The sequence below is a fragment of the Balaenoptera ricei genome, chromosome 19 (genome assembly GCF_028023285.1).
Source record: "Balaenoptera ricei isolate mBalRic1 chromosome 19, mBalRic1.hap2, whole genome shotgun sequence".
NCBI classification, from domain to species: domain Eukaryota; kingdom Metazoa; phylum Chordata; class Mammalia; order Artiodactyla; family Balaenopteridae; genus Balaenoptera; species Balaenoptera ricei.
In genome coordinates this window covers 46319119-46335453 of record NC_082657.1, presented here as the reverse complement: position 1 = coordinate 46335453, position 16335 = coordinate 46319119, and the positions used below count along the sequence as shown (strand labels likewise).

The window sequence follows — 16335 nt, the reverse complement described above, 5'->3', positions numbered from 1 at the left end:
GATAAATACTGCAAATTTCTCCCCAAAAGGATTATACCATTTTATACTCCCACCAGCAGTATATGAGCATGTCCACGTCAGTAGACTTGTCAACAGGAAGTAATCTTATTTAAAACAATCTTTGCTATTTTAATGGGTGAAAAATGGTATGTATATATGGCAACCCAATCTTGATCTCCTGCTTCAACAAATGCAGGATGTTATTATTTTCTTCTCTTTAAAAGCAGGAAATTCGCCCGGTCGCGGGCCGCCAGGCCATGCCGCGCGGAGTTTGCGGCCGGCTCGCCTCAGCGCTGCGGGGGACACGCGCACGGCCGCCCGCGGTCGCCCAGAGGTGTGTGCACGCGTCGGTGTCGCGGCCGTCCCCAGAGCAGAGCGAGCGGACGCGGGAACCGCCCCGCGCCTTCGACCCAGCGCTGCTGGAGTTCCTGGTGTGCCCGCTCTCCAAGAAGCCGCTCCGATACGAAGCATCGACAAATGAACTGATTAACGAAGAGTTAGGAATAGCCTATCCAATTATTGATGGGATTCCTAATATGATACCACAGGCAGCTAGGATGACACATCAAAATAAGAAGCAAGAAGAAACGGAGCAGCGTTAGATCACACGTAAGAACGACAACACACACAACTGAATTTTCTGAATACCATCCGCCTTTTAAAAAGTCAGAGTGGCGGGTAATCAGTGGAGGGGAAGAATGTTTCTGTCTCTTCCTACGTTGACTGTCCTTATTCCGCTGGTCTCGTTAGCAGGGCTGTTATACTCGGCCTCCGTGGAAGAAAACTTCCCGCAGGGCTGCACTAGCACAACCAGCCTGTGCTTTTACAGTCTGCTCTTGCCGGTCACCATACCCGTGTATGTGTTCTTCCACCTTTGGACTTGGATGGGTATTAAACTCTTCAGGCATAATTAATACAGCCAGAGCCAAGACGGTATATCCTAAGGATAGGCTTGAGTGTCTGTCTGCCTCTGAAAGCTCAACTACATGGAAATACTGGACACCCACTTAACGTGCAAGAAAGATGCTTTGCCTAGCTTCTGTCAGAGGTTTAGGATTAGGGGAGGCTTAAGCTGCAGAGGCTTCTTTATTGTACTTTGGTTGTGCCCTTGTTTTTTGAAGGTTCTTATTTATACCTGGGGTATCAGGAGAAACATTTCAACAGAGTGTCTTGTTGGAAATTAATAGCCCCAGCCATCATCTGATGACTTTTATGTCTTATCACATTCATAATTAAAAGTTACTAATTTGAAATCTTATATGTTTATTTTACATTCAGAGTCTGGTAAAGTCACATGTTAAGGATGACTGAAATAATTCCAGAGGAGCTCTGTTGGGGTAGTTATAGAGAAATGGATTTGAACTAATGTGGTATAAAACTGTAATAAAATGGAAACTTCATGTATTTGCCAAAATTCTGAGTTTGTAAAATTACCTTCATTTCTTTGGCATCACATGCTTACATTAATGATAAAATAAGATATTGACATTTTCCATAAAACAATTTGTAGTTTTGTGGGGTTTTTATCCCCCTTTGGTCACTAGAGTGTGATTCTAAGGAAGAGAAAATGTAAAATATTCTAAATTTTAAATTTAGAATATTTAGAGAGACACATAATAGCCAAAATAGAATAATTTCCCAGGAAAGTATGTGCCTCTGGAGGTAGAAGTGGGGTTGAAAGGTTTGCAAATAGCTAATTGTGTCCTATTGAGTTGAGGGCTATGTTTTGAGGCACATTTCAGTTTATTTTCCTGCCACAGGAGACCTATTTTAAATAGCACTACTAAGGGCATGAGCATTTTACACATTAATAGTTCCTGATTTTCCAGAACTTTCAACAAGATTGATTAGTACAATAACTCTTTCAGAAGTGTAACATAAATATTTCAGTAGTTACCCTAAAGAAACCTAAGAACTGAATATAACCTTAACTGATTCTTAATAGAACCTTAAAGTAGTTTAACAGAACCTTTAGATAGTGATTCTTCCCCTTCAAAAGACAAAACGAGGTTGGATGTGTTTTCTGTTGCATTAACTCAATGTATATACTGTAGTACAAGTCATGTTTTAAAAACTACTCTATGGCAAGGACTTCCCTGGTGGCACAGTGGTTAAGAATCCGCCTGCCAATGAAGGGGACACGGGTTCGAGCCCTGGTCCGGGAAGATCCCACACCCCGCGGGGCAACAAAGCCCGTGCGCCACAACTACTGAGCCTGTGCTCTAGAGCCTGCGAGACACAACTACTGAGCCCACGTGCTGCAACTACTGAAGCCCGTGCGCCTACAGCCCGTGCTCCGCAACAAGAGAAGCCACCGCAATGAGAAGCCTGCGCACCGCAACGAAGAGGAGCTCCCACTTGCTGCAACTAGAGAAGGCCCGTGCGCCGCAACGAAGACCCAACGCAGCAAAAAAAAAAAAACCCAAAAAAAAACCCTCCTCTATGGCAATATACAAATAACACGGAAGACAATAGAGGTACCCATCATTTCCTGAAATGGCATTATTTTTCTTTTTAATGTGCCCTAAATCTCACTATGGTCAGTGTAAATGAAAGAATTTTGCTGATAAAACAAGCACTGTATTCTGAAATCAACTGTGTTAATGATTGCACGATTCTGTGACTATAATAAATCCACTGAGTTGTACAATGTACATGGCTGAATTATATGCTGTGCCACTTGTATATCAATAAAGCTGTTACCAAAAAAAAAAAAAAAAAAAAAAAAAAAAAAGCAGGAAATTCATGTCTCTATACTTTTTTGTCTGAAGACATGGAAGGAGTGATTTGTGAGTTACGACAGTGAGGAGTCACAGAATGATCACCAGAACCTTAAATCTAACACAAATTTGAGCAATACTTCTTTGGATTTGTTGTACTAGTATTTCCAAAGTCATACTTAATTTCCCATTATTGCCTTATCATTTAACTCTGTGAAGTCAGCTCCTTTTTTCTTGCTAGTCATCAGGAGGAAAAAATCCCCAGCAAAGAAACCAAGCATGTCCTCAGAAGCTGTACACGTGCTTATGTGATTTCAATGTTCTGCTTTAAAAAAATAACTATAGTTTGTGTTTGTCCTGAGATTTCCATTTCACTTCATTACCCATCTTTCCTTCTCCATTTCACTCCAAGGTCTGTCCAAGTCAATAAAAGTAGGAGATGTATTCTTTCTGAGGATCTCAAATTACTACTAAGATGACATGGAGAATTCAAGTTTCCTTTTAAACCTCTTAGCTACAGTGGAATAAATCCAAACAAACCAGAAATAAGGTATCTCTGAAATTCGTCCCCAGCAATTAAAATTTCAGGATTTTAAAATTATGGCCCTTTATAATAAATTTATGCAAACTGGCAAAAAAAGATATTTTTTTGGCCTCAATCAAATTCTAACATGGATATCTATTACTTTTATTCAAAAGTATTAGCTTTCACGCTTTTATGTATACAAACATAGAACCAACTAGATTGAAATAATTTGGGTCTTTGGACTCTTTACTGTATAATTTCTCCTTGGTAGCCTTCTTCAACTACTAATCTTATATGGTAAAACCAGTTGTGGGTCATTTATAAAGTAAATATTTAAAAAATGAATTTAAAGTGATTTTCTTTCAAATGTTTCTTCAAACTGCAAAAGAATATGCAAGATTTTCAATTTTTTATAAAAAAAAGTTTTAAACACCTTAGGTTTGCATTTTTAAATGTTTTTGTAAGGAAGACAGCTACCAGCAGATTTCCCTGTGGAAACTACTAAATAGTAATTATGTATGTTTAGAATCCTTTATATAACTAATCCATAAACAGGAGACACTGCATTTGAAAAACTACTTCAAATTACATATTTTTCTTTTCCTTTTGGTGTTGAGATTTATATTTATTTCCTATGACAGATCTCTGTTTTCATAAGTCAATTCTACTTTTAGTACTTCTCCCTCCCCTGAAAGGAAGTACTGCTTTATGTGAAACAATGGTCCAATCTGTTTCATACCCTTTTTGCTTACTTCAAAACATACAAAGCAGAGGACTGTTGACAACAGTAGAAAAGTCTTGACCATCTATAGGATTAGAAAAAATAGAAAGATAAAGACTTTAATTTCATTTTCACTAGAGTAGAGGCAATGAGAAAGGCAACTTGCATAAGGCTGGTTAGGAATAATTTATATTGCTTCTTAGTCTCCTGCTGAAATATGAAAGTAGAGGCTAGTTTTGCTTTGTTTTTTTTTATAAACCCTATCAGATTCTTAAAAACATGGTAAAATGACTCAAACTCTATAAAACCAAAGGTAAAACTAAGGGTATCAGAGTTGCTAAGTGAAAATAGTAAGCTCTCAGTTTTATGTTTTAGAAAATTATATATACATTTGTATGTTCATAAAGTACTCAAGAAAAATATGCCAATTCGCACCAGGACATGGAAGCAACCTAAGTGTCCGTCGACAGATGAATTGATAAAGAAGATGTGGCACGTATATACAATGGAATATTACTCAGCCATAAAAAGAAACAAAATTGAGTTATTTGAAGTGAGGTGGATGGACCTAGAGTCTGTCATACAAAGTGAAGTAAGTTAGAAAGAGAAAAACAAATACCATATGCTAACACATATATATGGAATCTAAAAAAAAAAAGTTCCGAAGAACCTAGGGGCAGGACAGGAATAAAGATGCAGACGTAGAGAATGGACTTGAGGACACAGGGAGGGAGAATGGTAAGCTGGGATGAAGTGAGAGAGTGGCATGGACATATGTACACTACCAAATGTAAAATAGATAGCTAGTGGGAAGCAGCCACATAGCACAGGGAGATCAGCTCGGTGCTTTGTGACCACCTAGAGGGGTGGGATAGGGAGGGTGGGAGGGAGATGCAAGAGGGAGGAGATATGGGAATATATGTATATGTATAGCTGATTCACTTTGTTATAAAGCAGAAACTAACACACCATTGTAAAGCAATTATACTCCAATAAAGATGTTAAAAAAAACTAAACAAACAAAAAAAAATGCCAATTCGCTAATAATGGTTATATCTACATTTCAATTACAGTGACTTCTATTTTTGAAGTTAACTATTTCTACAATGTTTGAACTTTTAAATAATAAGCATATGTTCTATTAAATAATAATATTAAAATTAATTTTAAATATAGGCCATCAAATAACAAAGAAAAACATGGATTAGAACGTAATTTCAGAAAAAGATTCAATAGCAGAAACAACGACAATGGGGGAAAAGTCACTATTCAATAAATGCTGAAAGAACAGTGGGGTATCAGTGTGCAATTGTCTTATATCTGTATCTCACACCCTACAATGCATTTGCTAACTACAGTTGATGCCCTTTGGATAATTTTTGTAAAATCACTTAAGTGTAAATACAGAGCAACAAATTTTAAAGTCAAATGAATCTCAGTTCAAGTCTTGATATTACCATTTAAATTTTGAGAGGTTTGAAGCACATAATTTACTTGCCTGAGCCTCAGTTTCCACATTTGTTAAACACTGAATACCACCTTCAAATGGCTGTTGTGGGAATTAAATGAGATAATGTATGAAAAGTGCCTAGGCCTGTGTTTGAGTGTTGGAAGTACTGAATATCAGTGCTTATTTGAGTGTACAATTAATACAATATACTCTGGACAAAGTATAGTAGAGTAGACAGAGGCTAAGATATGAAATTGAATAGACCAAATTTGAATTTCAGTTCTATTAATTATAAACTTAATGATTTGGACAAATAATTTAACTTTTCAATCTCAATTTCTAATCCACAAAACTCTGATACAAACCCTAATACCAACTGTCCTGAATAACTGAGAGGATTAAATAAGATTAACTGATAAAATAAAAGTAAACTGGTTAAGAGACCCTGGAAGATAGCAGGCATTAAACATACATAATCTACAGAATGGGATCATTATGCAACATCAAAGAATATCTGGAAAGGGTAGTTATCTCCAGAAAGACAGCAAGTCAATTGTTCTTTGTCTCCCCTTTCACAAAAAGACCAATTTTTGACAGCACATAGCCTTCCTCATTTATATTTCTGTAACATTCCACATATCACTATTAAGGCACTTCTCATATGTCACAGTTTCTGTTTTGCCCGTCTTTTCCATTTGACCAAGGGTCTTTGAAGGGATTAAAAGTCAAGACCACAAAAGTCAACGATAATTACAACACATCACTTCTATACTGCTTATCTATCCATGGTTCTTCACTTTCTTCTAGTCACTCCTCAGAACTGTGTTGCAGTCTGTGCAGGGCTATTTAAGGTCCTGAATACATTCTCTTGCACATTCATGAGGCAAAAATTCTTGTATTTTTCTAGCACACACACAATCTTTCTATGACTCTGGCTTGACATTACACTTGCTTCCAACCTTTCAGAGCAAGTTTTATCCCACTCCACATGACATCACTATAACAATATGCATACTAAGTTTTAGCATAAATGAATGTTATACACTGGTCAAAATTTGGCAGTATAAAGTGTTTATAGCAGAAATCACTAACATACAGAAGATGAACTGTAAATATTGGTTGGATGAATTATGAAAAATTCTGTCACAAATATAGACGTATTTTGTAATCCTAATTTCCCTGTCCTGGGAGATCATGAGAAATATTTATGGCATGGGTAAAAAAATCTAGTTAAAAACTGCTGCTAATAGCTCTAGATTAAGGATTTTTGCAGATATTTGAATAAAGGGTCTGTGTTCAACACCATCATCTGCTTTTTGAATAATATGTGGGACCGGTCACTCTCTCTATAGACTGAAGGTTATCACATAAATCGTATATGAATGATCTTTGTTGAGGTTCTCTTCAACTAAATTTGTTATTAGAACAAATCTATCATTAGAACAAAAGTCTATTTAATAAACTATTATCTACTTAAATACATGGTTTATGGATGAGCAGTTTGCTCTTGCAGTGACATGAAAATTTAATCTTATTATAAGGAGTCAATAAGGGATTAAAACGTTCTTCTATAAGTAAAGAAAATCCTTGTCTCACAAATCCAATGTATATACTTTTATCTATTCCTGACATAAATGGTAGGAAACAATTTTTTACTCTTAAAAAAAACTGTAATGTTCCCCCCTCTTCAACAACAAAGAACTCTCTCCTATATGCAAAGCATGTAGGATATTTAAAAAGTTTACTATACAGACTGTGTCCTCAAGTTGTTCAGTTGAGATGGAAAAGGAAGATATGTACCCTCTGCCCCAAATAAAGACCAATTAATAAAGGAGAAACGACAAAAGGTAATATGTGATAAATGCTATAAAAGAAGTATAAATAAAATATTACACATAATTGGATGTAACAACAGCAAACAAAATGAAATAACTGAAAAATACTTAATAAAAACACTAATAATGTTTTTCCACTAGACCAAAAAAAAAAAGAAATTCTAGCAGTTTAAGCACAAGGAAATCCTTATCCGTTGCAAAGTGGATGTCCCGGACTAGCTGGATACACCGGATGGTTTGTTTTAGATCGGCACTCCAAGTGATAAACTATAGACGGAAACACAATATTAACCCAGCACAATAGCTGTGTTCAAGGGGTCAACAAGCACTCCATCCTGAACATCCAGTCAGTCACCACTGGGGAACAAGAATACCATCCAAGTTTCCCTCTCTTTAAACACTTTGTAATTTTTCTTATTGTACAAAAGAACTGCTATTAGTAACTGCCAAGCTTTTGTTGTTACTAGGGATTTTCTGACCAGGTTGGCAGAATTAACTGAGTTCAGGAAGAGAAGAAAAGACAAAGATGTGTTCATGTTCTTTCCCTCCTCATTCTTATATAACACATGACTAAGGAGTTCAGCTGTAGTGGACTGAGAATTGTCAGAGTGCACAGAAACCAGCTACTGTACTGAATGTTAAGCGATAGTGTAATGCACTGGTCAACCCACAACAAATTACTGTTTTCACTTATAATTTGTTTTATTACTTTTTAAAATTAAGAGGTAATTTTTAAAAAGCTGGAACAATTTGAACATCAAAAAAATAATAGTGGTATGGGATTATAAATATCCATGAGACCACACTGATATAAATAACTGAATAAATAAGTAAATGGGAGAGATGGAACAGCTCTTATAGAAGAATTCCAATTAGGGAATTCCCTGGCGGTCCAGTGGTTAGGACTTTGTGCTCTCACTGCCAAGGACCGAGGTTCAATCCCTGGTCCGAGAACTAAAATCCCACAAGCCATGCGGTGCAGCCAAAAAAACAAAAAGAAGCATTCCAATTAGTAAGTGTCATGGGACTTCCCTGGTGGCACAGTGGTTAAGAATCCGCCTGCCAATGCAGGCAACATGGGTTCGATCCCTGGTCTGGGAAGATCCCACATGCTGCAGAGCTACTAAGCCTGCGAGCCATGACTATTGAGCCCGCATGCCATAACTACTGAAGCCCGCACAATCTAGGGCCCGTGTGCCACAACTACTGAGCCCACGTGCTGCAACTACTGAAGCCTGCGTGCCTAGAGCCCGTGCTCCACACAAGAGAAGCCTGTGCACTGCAGTGAAGAGTAGCCCCCGCTTGCCCCAACTAGGGAAAGCCCGTGCACAGCAACAAAGACCCAACGCAGCCAAAAATAAATAAAAAACTTAAAAATAATATGTTTGACTGTATATAATTTTTAAAAAGTGTCAAAGGAATGAGAAAAAGAGAAAATCATCATTAGAACACTACAGTAATAACTGTTGCAGGCCAGACCCACTGACAAATGCTAAAATTAGTGAAAAGTTTAAAGAATAAAGGGTGAAAGTTTAAATAGTTATAGGATACCTGCAGTCTCAACAAATCTCCCCCAAGATATTTATTAATTACAAAAGGGAAAATAGTAACTTTATGTGGAGAAATTCAACAGTAATCAAGGTTTACATCACTAGTATTAAGACATATTGATGTCATGCACCCTACCCTCCCATATATACTGAGAAGGATATATCACTTCTGTAGTATTCTTGCTCAAAAAATACATAAGCTCTGTGTATTCATGATAAACCAAGAGACAAATCCAAATCGATAGACATTTTGCAAAATGATTCAAATGTTTCAAAATCGATTACCACAACAAGGTTAGTTAACACATCCATCACTTCATATAATTGCAATTTTTTGTGTGTGGTGAGAACAGTTAAGATCTATTCTCTTAGCAACTTTCAAGTATATAATACAGTATTGTTAACTATAGTTACCAGGTTGAATATTAGATCCCCAGAACTTATTCATCTTATAACCGGAAGTTTGTACCCTTTGACAAACACCCTTCCATTTCCCCCGCTCACTTTTACTTTTACTTCATTCTTAACGAGTCAGAGTAAATTTGAGAGGTCAGAATAATGACAAAACCAAAGAACAGTGTCATTCTAGAGGTATCTATATTTAATCCCAAAATTCCAAGACAAATATTCTTGTCAAATAATATTAAGTTATATTGTAGAGCAGCTTTGGATACGTGAAAGTTTGCCCTTGCAATTGACAGCCAATTTGTGTCAATATTCGCTTCCTATAATCAGTAAGAGTGCTTATCGTGAGATTATATTTATCTTCATGCATGCTAAATCCACCTCTCTCCTGAAGATTATTCTAGGAAAGGAGAAAGATTCACCAGTGTAGTAAGTACATTTGAATCACAGAGCTAGAGTCAATATAGCCTAAAAAAATTATCATATTTGAGAAGATTAATGAAATAGCTATCAATTTCAAGTGTATTATGTTTGGCCCCCTATACACACACACAGCCATCCAGAGTGTCCTGTGGACAAATACTAATCTAAAAATAGCTAACTTACAAAATTTCAGAGATAGAGGAGACCTTAGTGATAATTTTGTACAAACTGTTCATTTTTAAAGATGCTAAACCGAAACCCTATGAAAAATGAGGCTCAAAGAAATCAGAAAACTTCTTGCAAGTCACAGTCTGTGGCAAAGCCATGGCTAAAAACCCATGTCATCTTTTCCTGAATATACCCTTAACTTTCAGTTTGGTTTTTGAGATAGTGGAAAATCATAAAACACTATTTGTATAGATTACTCAGCCGCCAGTACAAATGAGTCATCACTCAAACTTGCTCACTGGGTCTGTATAGTTAAAAAATGGAGTAATCAGGTCTTATCTAAGATTAACATGATACTCTCATGTGTGTGAGAGCAAGTGAGCACTTCAATTCATGTTTCAAGAATGGGAAAAAAGAAAAAGGGCAAAATACGATGCTGGCTAACAATCTCACAGAAGGGTACATTTTATTACTATTACTTTGCCATTAGCATATTTTAAAAATGCAGGTCAGAGTCCTTTCACCCTGTGGTAATTCACTTTTTCTATATCAGACATAAGACTTTAAAATTAATAATCAGGGATCAATATTTAACTCCCCAGCCTGCCCACACTGAAAGCAAATGGTGCTCTCTGAGCCCTCAGCAGCACAGAGGAGACTGAACAGTCAGAACCACTGTGTCCTTCCCTGCCGTGGGCATGGCAGCAACGGCATGGGGACAGGGTGGTTGGAAAAGTGGCACGGTAGCCCCAGCCAAGTTACAACTAAATAAAAAGCTAAGATAAGAATACTATTTTTCAAAAGAAAATTATTACTTTTTGGAAGAGACTGTGCTTCCGTGTGTCCATCCATTCAGAACTTATATCCATACTCGTGGCTTAATTTCATTTCTTTGTATTTGTTTCTTTATGTATAAAATCATAAAACCTATCCTTAGGGGGTTATTGTGAAGATTAAATAAAGTATGGAAAAGGATTTTAGAAATTACAAAAGCCATACAAATTTGAAACATTACTATTATGACCTAATACAGAACCTAACAATCATTTTCACCAGTTTCAGAAATTAACACTACACATGGCAAAAAGCACGGGCTCAATAAGCATTGGTTAAATGAATTAGTGTACAAAGTGGTTAAGACCTCCTCCCAAGGAGCACTACCATATAACATAATGGATTACATGAGGTGGAAATTCAGAAAAATGACCACTGTGCCTTTCTGAGTCTGACCTAAGCATGGTGGAGAGCTACTATGAGGGTGAATGAGATAAAGCTCACAAAGCAGACCAGGGCTCTGAGGAAACAGGCTCCTCTCAGCACCACCATCCCTGCATGATGAATAAAATACATCCCATGTCTTCAAGAAGCTCTAGAGGACACAAATATTCAATCACCATCCTCACTACTCATTTAATGTTCAAAAACAGATTAAGTGTTTTGTTTTATGTGTATAATTTCATTTAACCTCACAATAACCCTATGAGATAGGTACATTATTACTCCCATTTTACAAATGAGGAAACTGAGGTCTAAGAGAAAAAACTTGCCATGTGCTACTCTGCCGTTAAATAGCAAAAAGAAAGACCAACCATGTAAATACTACTATTATTTTACCAATGAATAAATAATTACAACTCAGTATATTAAGCACTATTACAGAACTATATATAGAATGTATTATACAAAGTAATAGGAGACTTGATCACTGAAAGATAGCAGAAGTGCCCCAGGCAGACAAGGTGGAAGTGAGCATGCCTGGCTGGGGTTATAGCATAAAGTCGAGGACACGAAACATTCAGAGAAAAGTAAGTAGTTAGGAAAGGCCAGAGTGCAGAGTTCAATGTGAAAAGCTGTGATCTGTTCTCGAAAGGTTGTTGATATTTAGTTAAGGGTTATCAGATACCATGAAAGGTAGCCCTGGCTGTTATGGATTATTCCTCCTTAAAGAGCTACCAAGGTAATTATACAAAAGAAAAGAAGTACTCTAAAAACTGTAAGACTTTTCCCCTCAAAGCAGACCTTGAGATCACTACTGAAACACAGATCACTAACTTCATAATATAATGGATAAACGTATATTTTTAAAAAATTGAGTTAAAGAAAGGATACAACATAGATCTCGCTCACACACTATACACATCACTTGCGCTGTGAGTAGGACATTAGTATAAGTTGTGTGCTACAGAGCTCATGCCCTCAAGTAGTAAAATGTAATCAGGTCAAAGGGTTGTCTGTTTGCACTCCAAAGATACCTGCACAGGATATCTCAAATTTGGCCCTAGCGTAATCTATGAACCTATGTAAAAAAATAACAAAAGCCACATAGGAAATCTTTTTCAGTGCAACTTGTTTCTTTATTTATTTCAAGTTTATACTGAAGAGTAGCTAAAGAATGATTTAACAGCATTAGGATCTTTACATTTGAATGGTTAATTAAACAACCTTAAAAAAATACACATACACACACACACAACTATTGTTGACATTTACTTAAGAAAACAGAAGTTGTTTCTCTCCAAAGTATCCCAGAATATTCTCCTAAGCACTGGTCCAATGAATGTAAGATTTCTTTTTTTCTTCTTCTTCTTCTTTTCATTGCTTTAAAACAACTTAACCTTTATTTTATTATTTATTTTATTTATTTATTTTTTTTCGCTGCACCGCACAGCATGCGGGATCTTAGTTCCCTGACCAGGGATGGAACCCGCGTTCCCTGCAGTGGAAGTGCGGAGTCTTAACCACTGGACCGCCAGGGAAGTCCAACCTTTATTTTTTTATTACAAAAGTACTCTGTAAATATTTTAAGATTATAGAAGTACATAACATAGTAGATGAGAGGGCTCTGTGAAACCTCCCTAAACAGAAACAAGTCTGGGGAAAGGTGGAATCTTTAATTTTATATATTTTCCTATTGATTAGGTTTTTCAAGTATTTGATTATTTTGTGATAAAAAGCTATTAAAAATAATTAAATAATAAAAATGCAGCCAATTCCTAATTAACAAATGCTTACAGAAGACATTTTTCTGTAGGGAAATTGGAGATTAATTACCTACATCTTGCACAAATAGTATTACTTACTGGAGAGATGAGTAATAATGATTGCTAAGCAAAAAGTTAAAAGGTAGGAGCCAAGAGTGGCTTCCCATACTCCCAACACTCCCTAACGAGCATAGTTTAAATGGTTGCATTTAAGTATTTTTAAGAAGCATTATTAGAAACTTCAGTTTTATTTGAGGAAAAGTCATTATCCCACCTTTTCCTCTCTTAAATTCACCTAAAGTTACTGGAACCTTAAAATTCTTTTGGGGGGATCACTAGGGAGCCATGTGTGTAAAATCTGAAAGAAGTAGGCTGGAAATGCTAGATACTGAGAAGAGGAAATGGGAAGGAAAATATTATCCAATTAAAAGAAAAAGCCATGATGTTGCATCTCACAGACAAGATGCCAGAAGCACCCCTCACCCAGAAGGATCAGTGGGCAAGAGAAGGAAGGAAAGAGGAAAGATAAAACTGGAGGTCTTTCTCCCTGCCTTACTAGGGGTCTGTGAAATATGAATTCTGGTAACAACCTCTTCCCAGGGATGGGACTGAGGGCAAATGAAGAGGAAGTATTTCATGTTACTTCCCTTGAACTCTAAGAAAGTAAATTAGGTCATGCATATGAGGATTCTCCTTTTGCTAAAAGGTCTGACTCTGTAAATAGCCAATTAAAAATATAGCTTCAGGGAAACAAACTGTATAAATACCATGACCATACGTGAACAACGCAGCAGTAACATCACAAATAATTTCCATTTCCACTTCCATAACTGAATTCAGCCCAACAGTCAAACTAACGATTTGAACTAAGTAGAAAGGTAATTTGATGCCAAGAAAGATGTGGTAAACTGAAGAGTAGAAAAATACTTGTTTAAGCCACAGACTATTTAACTGAGATGGATTATTGAAGGGGCCGATGTTGCAAGCTTCCATATGTTGGTAGAGCATTGAAAATATCTTGCTTCAGTTTAAGACCGGATGTTCTTAAATATGTTTTAGGTTTCCCAAAGCTTAAATCTGTAGTCAGTTCATTTAGGTTGTGGGCAATGTATTTAACTTGAGATCCTTCCTTTCCATAGAGCAAAATTAATAAATTATCTGTCCCTGTGAAGAATTTGTGTTTCTGAAAGAATTTTAAATCTAAGCTAGGAAAGGCCTGAGGGGCTACGTCTAAAAGGGATTGTGGCAAAGTCTGACTTCTTAGAAACTACTGTCTCAACATGTTTTTCTTTTGAGGAGCAATAAAATTCCATATATGGAATAAGACCTGATGGCATGAATACAACCCAATGAATCTGGTGCCAGGTGGGAGATTTCTGGTGCTCCTAGTGACCTTATGGAAGCACAAGGACCGAGCAGCAATGCTATCTACTTCTGCTTCCTCATACTCTGAGCAAAGGAGGACAGTCCTCACCATTCTCTAGCTTATAAGACAACATTAATAACTTAATTAAAAAAAAAAAAAGCCATGGTTTCCAGTTTCCCCATTCCTGGTTTCACACGCATACCCAACACAGCCAAAAATAAATAACTTAATTAAAAAAAAAAAAAGACAACATTAAGAGAAGGTTCTCAATAAATAACAGATTCCTATTGCAAAAGAAGAAGAAGAAGAAGAGGAAGAAGAAGGAGGAGGAGGAGAAGAAGAAGGAGGAGGGGGAGGAGGGGAGGAAGAGGAGGGGGAGGAGGGGGAGGAGGGGAGGAGGAGGGGGAGGAGGGGGAGGAGGGGGAGGAGGAAAGGGTTTGAGGAACTGTTTTAAATGGAAAATGCAAAAATCCAAAGGTTAACATTTTTAGAAATTCCAATAGTGCATCAAATTCACAACCTACATTTAGTGTGAATAGTAACCATCACACTGTCTTCTACTATAAGCTCTTGAAAGGTAGGAATTTTTGTTTGTTCAAAATAATTCCAACTAACCAGGGAGACGTGAGGACTTACTCCTGCCATCTTCATAAGCCTTAGGTGAAAACTGGGAAGGATAAGAACAACAAGAAAGCCTCTAAGCCAGAGAGAAGAGAGGAAGGAGACAGGGCCAGCAGCTACACACACTTAAATAAATAAGTAACTGCAAAGAAATTTGCCTAGGTCATGGTTGAATTTGATATGCTGGTAAGGGATCACAGAAAGGCTGGGAACAAAAAGATGTAGCTAAACATTATAGATATTCAGGTAATAGCTGAAATTATAGGAGCAGATGACCTAAACACTGGGTGTGTACGAGGGAGATGAATCAGGGCCTTATCAGCTCCTACTGCTTTGTTGACCTGCTCCTAAACTAGCTAGCACCAGTTTCTCCAGACAAGCAGAATGAGATCCTAAAACGATCCAGGTATGAAGCATAGAAGGGAAGGAAGATTAACATTGTTTGAACACCTATTATGTGCTGGTTACTTTATATATTTTATATAACCTTCACAATCATTTGACTGAAAAAGAAACTGAGGCTTAAAGAGTGTAAATTATTTTCCCCACATCATGCAGAACTCTAGGTCTGCTCGGTTCCAAAGCCAATGCTATTTCTACAATACAACGCAATTATCCACATAGATTCAGTCGGGTGTATTCTGCTCAACAGTACTTTTTCCTGCCCTGGAAGAGAGGCAATGCTGGCTTTCTGATCACCTTACTTTGTTGACCCACAGATTTCTGGACCTTTTATTTTCTACTGGACCATAATAAACCACTGATCCCTAGCTCTTGCCTTGATGATAGCCCCCAGGCTGTGCCTATATTGGCTCATGACAGCTGTACAGCTTACTCCCATAGCTGAGGAGACACTGCTGAGACAGGATCATGAAAAGGCATGCATGAACAGCCAGCAAGTTAAAGACATGTAAAAGCAGAATTCTATGGGGGTCAAGACTTCTAACTCTACCATTCTCACTAGTGGAAGGGATAAGGAAAGAGTTCACAATAGTGGATATTTCAGAAATAATTTAAATCTATGGGATTTTTTTGTTATTTTGTAGCAGCAGCTTTATCTCCAATTACATTGCGCTCAAACAAATATTAAAATTCATCTTCCTTCTCACAGTAAATGCTGCAGATTATCGCAATTCACTCTCCACCCAGAACCAGAGAGGGCAAGAGAAACCTGACTTGAGATGAAATATTTTAGGAAAATAAATAGCAAAATTGATCAATCGCACATGAATAATTAAGAGTTGATTGCTCAAAGAAAATGTTTTAAGACAAACTCAAGATTATTACCCTCCAAATAAGAAACCTAAAATAACTGTTCAAACTTTTCCTGAAAATCTGAGAATAATTTCAGGTTGGTATTTTTTTTTTTGGTAGTGTTCTTGTGGACAATAAACACAATCTAACAGGATTAACATTCCTTCCAGCTGTAATCTGTACCCTAACCTGGTTAATAACCAATGATTCAGCAACTGTTCCCCACCCCCAAATTAAAAATACATTCCTTTCATAAAGAATTTCAGATTTCGGGCTTCCCTGGTGGCGCAGTGGTTGAGAATCTGCCTGCCAATG

At 37.0% G+C, this 16335-nt stretch overlaps 3 protein-coding genes across 4 annotated transcripts in view; 2 read left to right on the top strand and 1 right to left on the bottom strand.

Annotated features, from left to right (window-relative positions):
- Positions 1 to 16335, bottom strand: part of SNTB2 (syntrophin beta 2) — a 104700-nt gene that overhangs the window by 65657 nt on the left and 22708 nt on the right. The window lies entirely within an intron of this gene.
- On the top strand, positions 225 to 602 carry LOC132353813 (protein preY, mitochondrial-like). Its single transcript, XM_059905286.1, has one exon. It carries the CDS (start codon positions 258 to 260, stop codon positions 600 to 602), a length of 345 nt encoding a protein of 114 aa, XP_059761269.1. The 5' UTR covers positions 225 to 257.
- Positions 686 to 2652, top strand: LOC132353814 (phosphatidylinositol N-acetylglucosaminyltransferase subunit Y). Its single transcript, XM_059905287.1, has one exon. It carries the CDS (start codon positions 699 to 701, stop codon positions 912 to 914), a length of 216 nt encoding a protein of 71 aa, XP_059761270.1. The 5' UTR covers positions 686 to 698; the 3' UTR covers positions 915 to 2652.

What these genes read in the sequence shown, in the direction of transcription:
- LOC132353813 (XM_059905286.1), top strand. Translation starts at nt 258, where the DNA reads ATGCCGCGCGGAGTTTGCGGCCGGCTCGCCTCAGCGCTGCGGGGGACA.
- LOC132353814 (XM_059905287.1), top strand. Translation starts at nt 699, where the DNA reads ATGTTTCTGTCTCTTCCTACGTTGACTGTCCTTATTCCGCTGGTCTCG.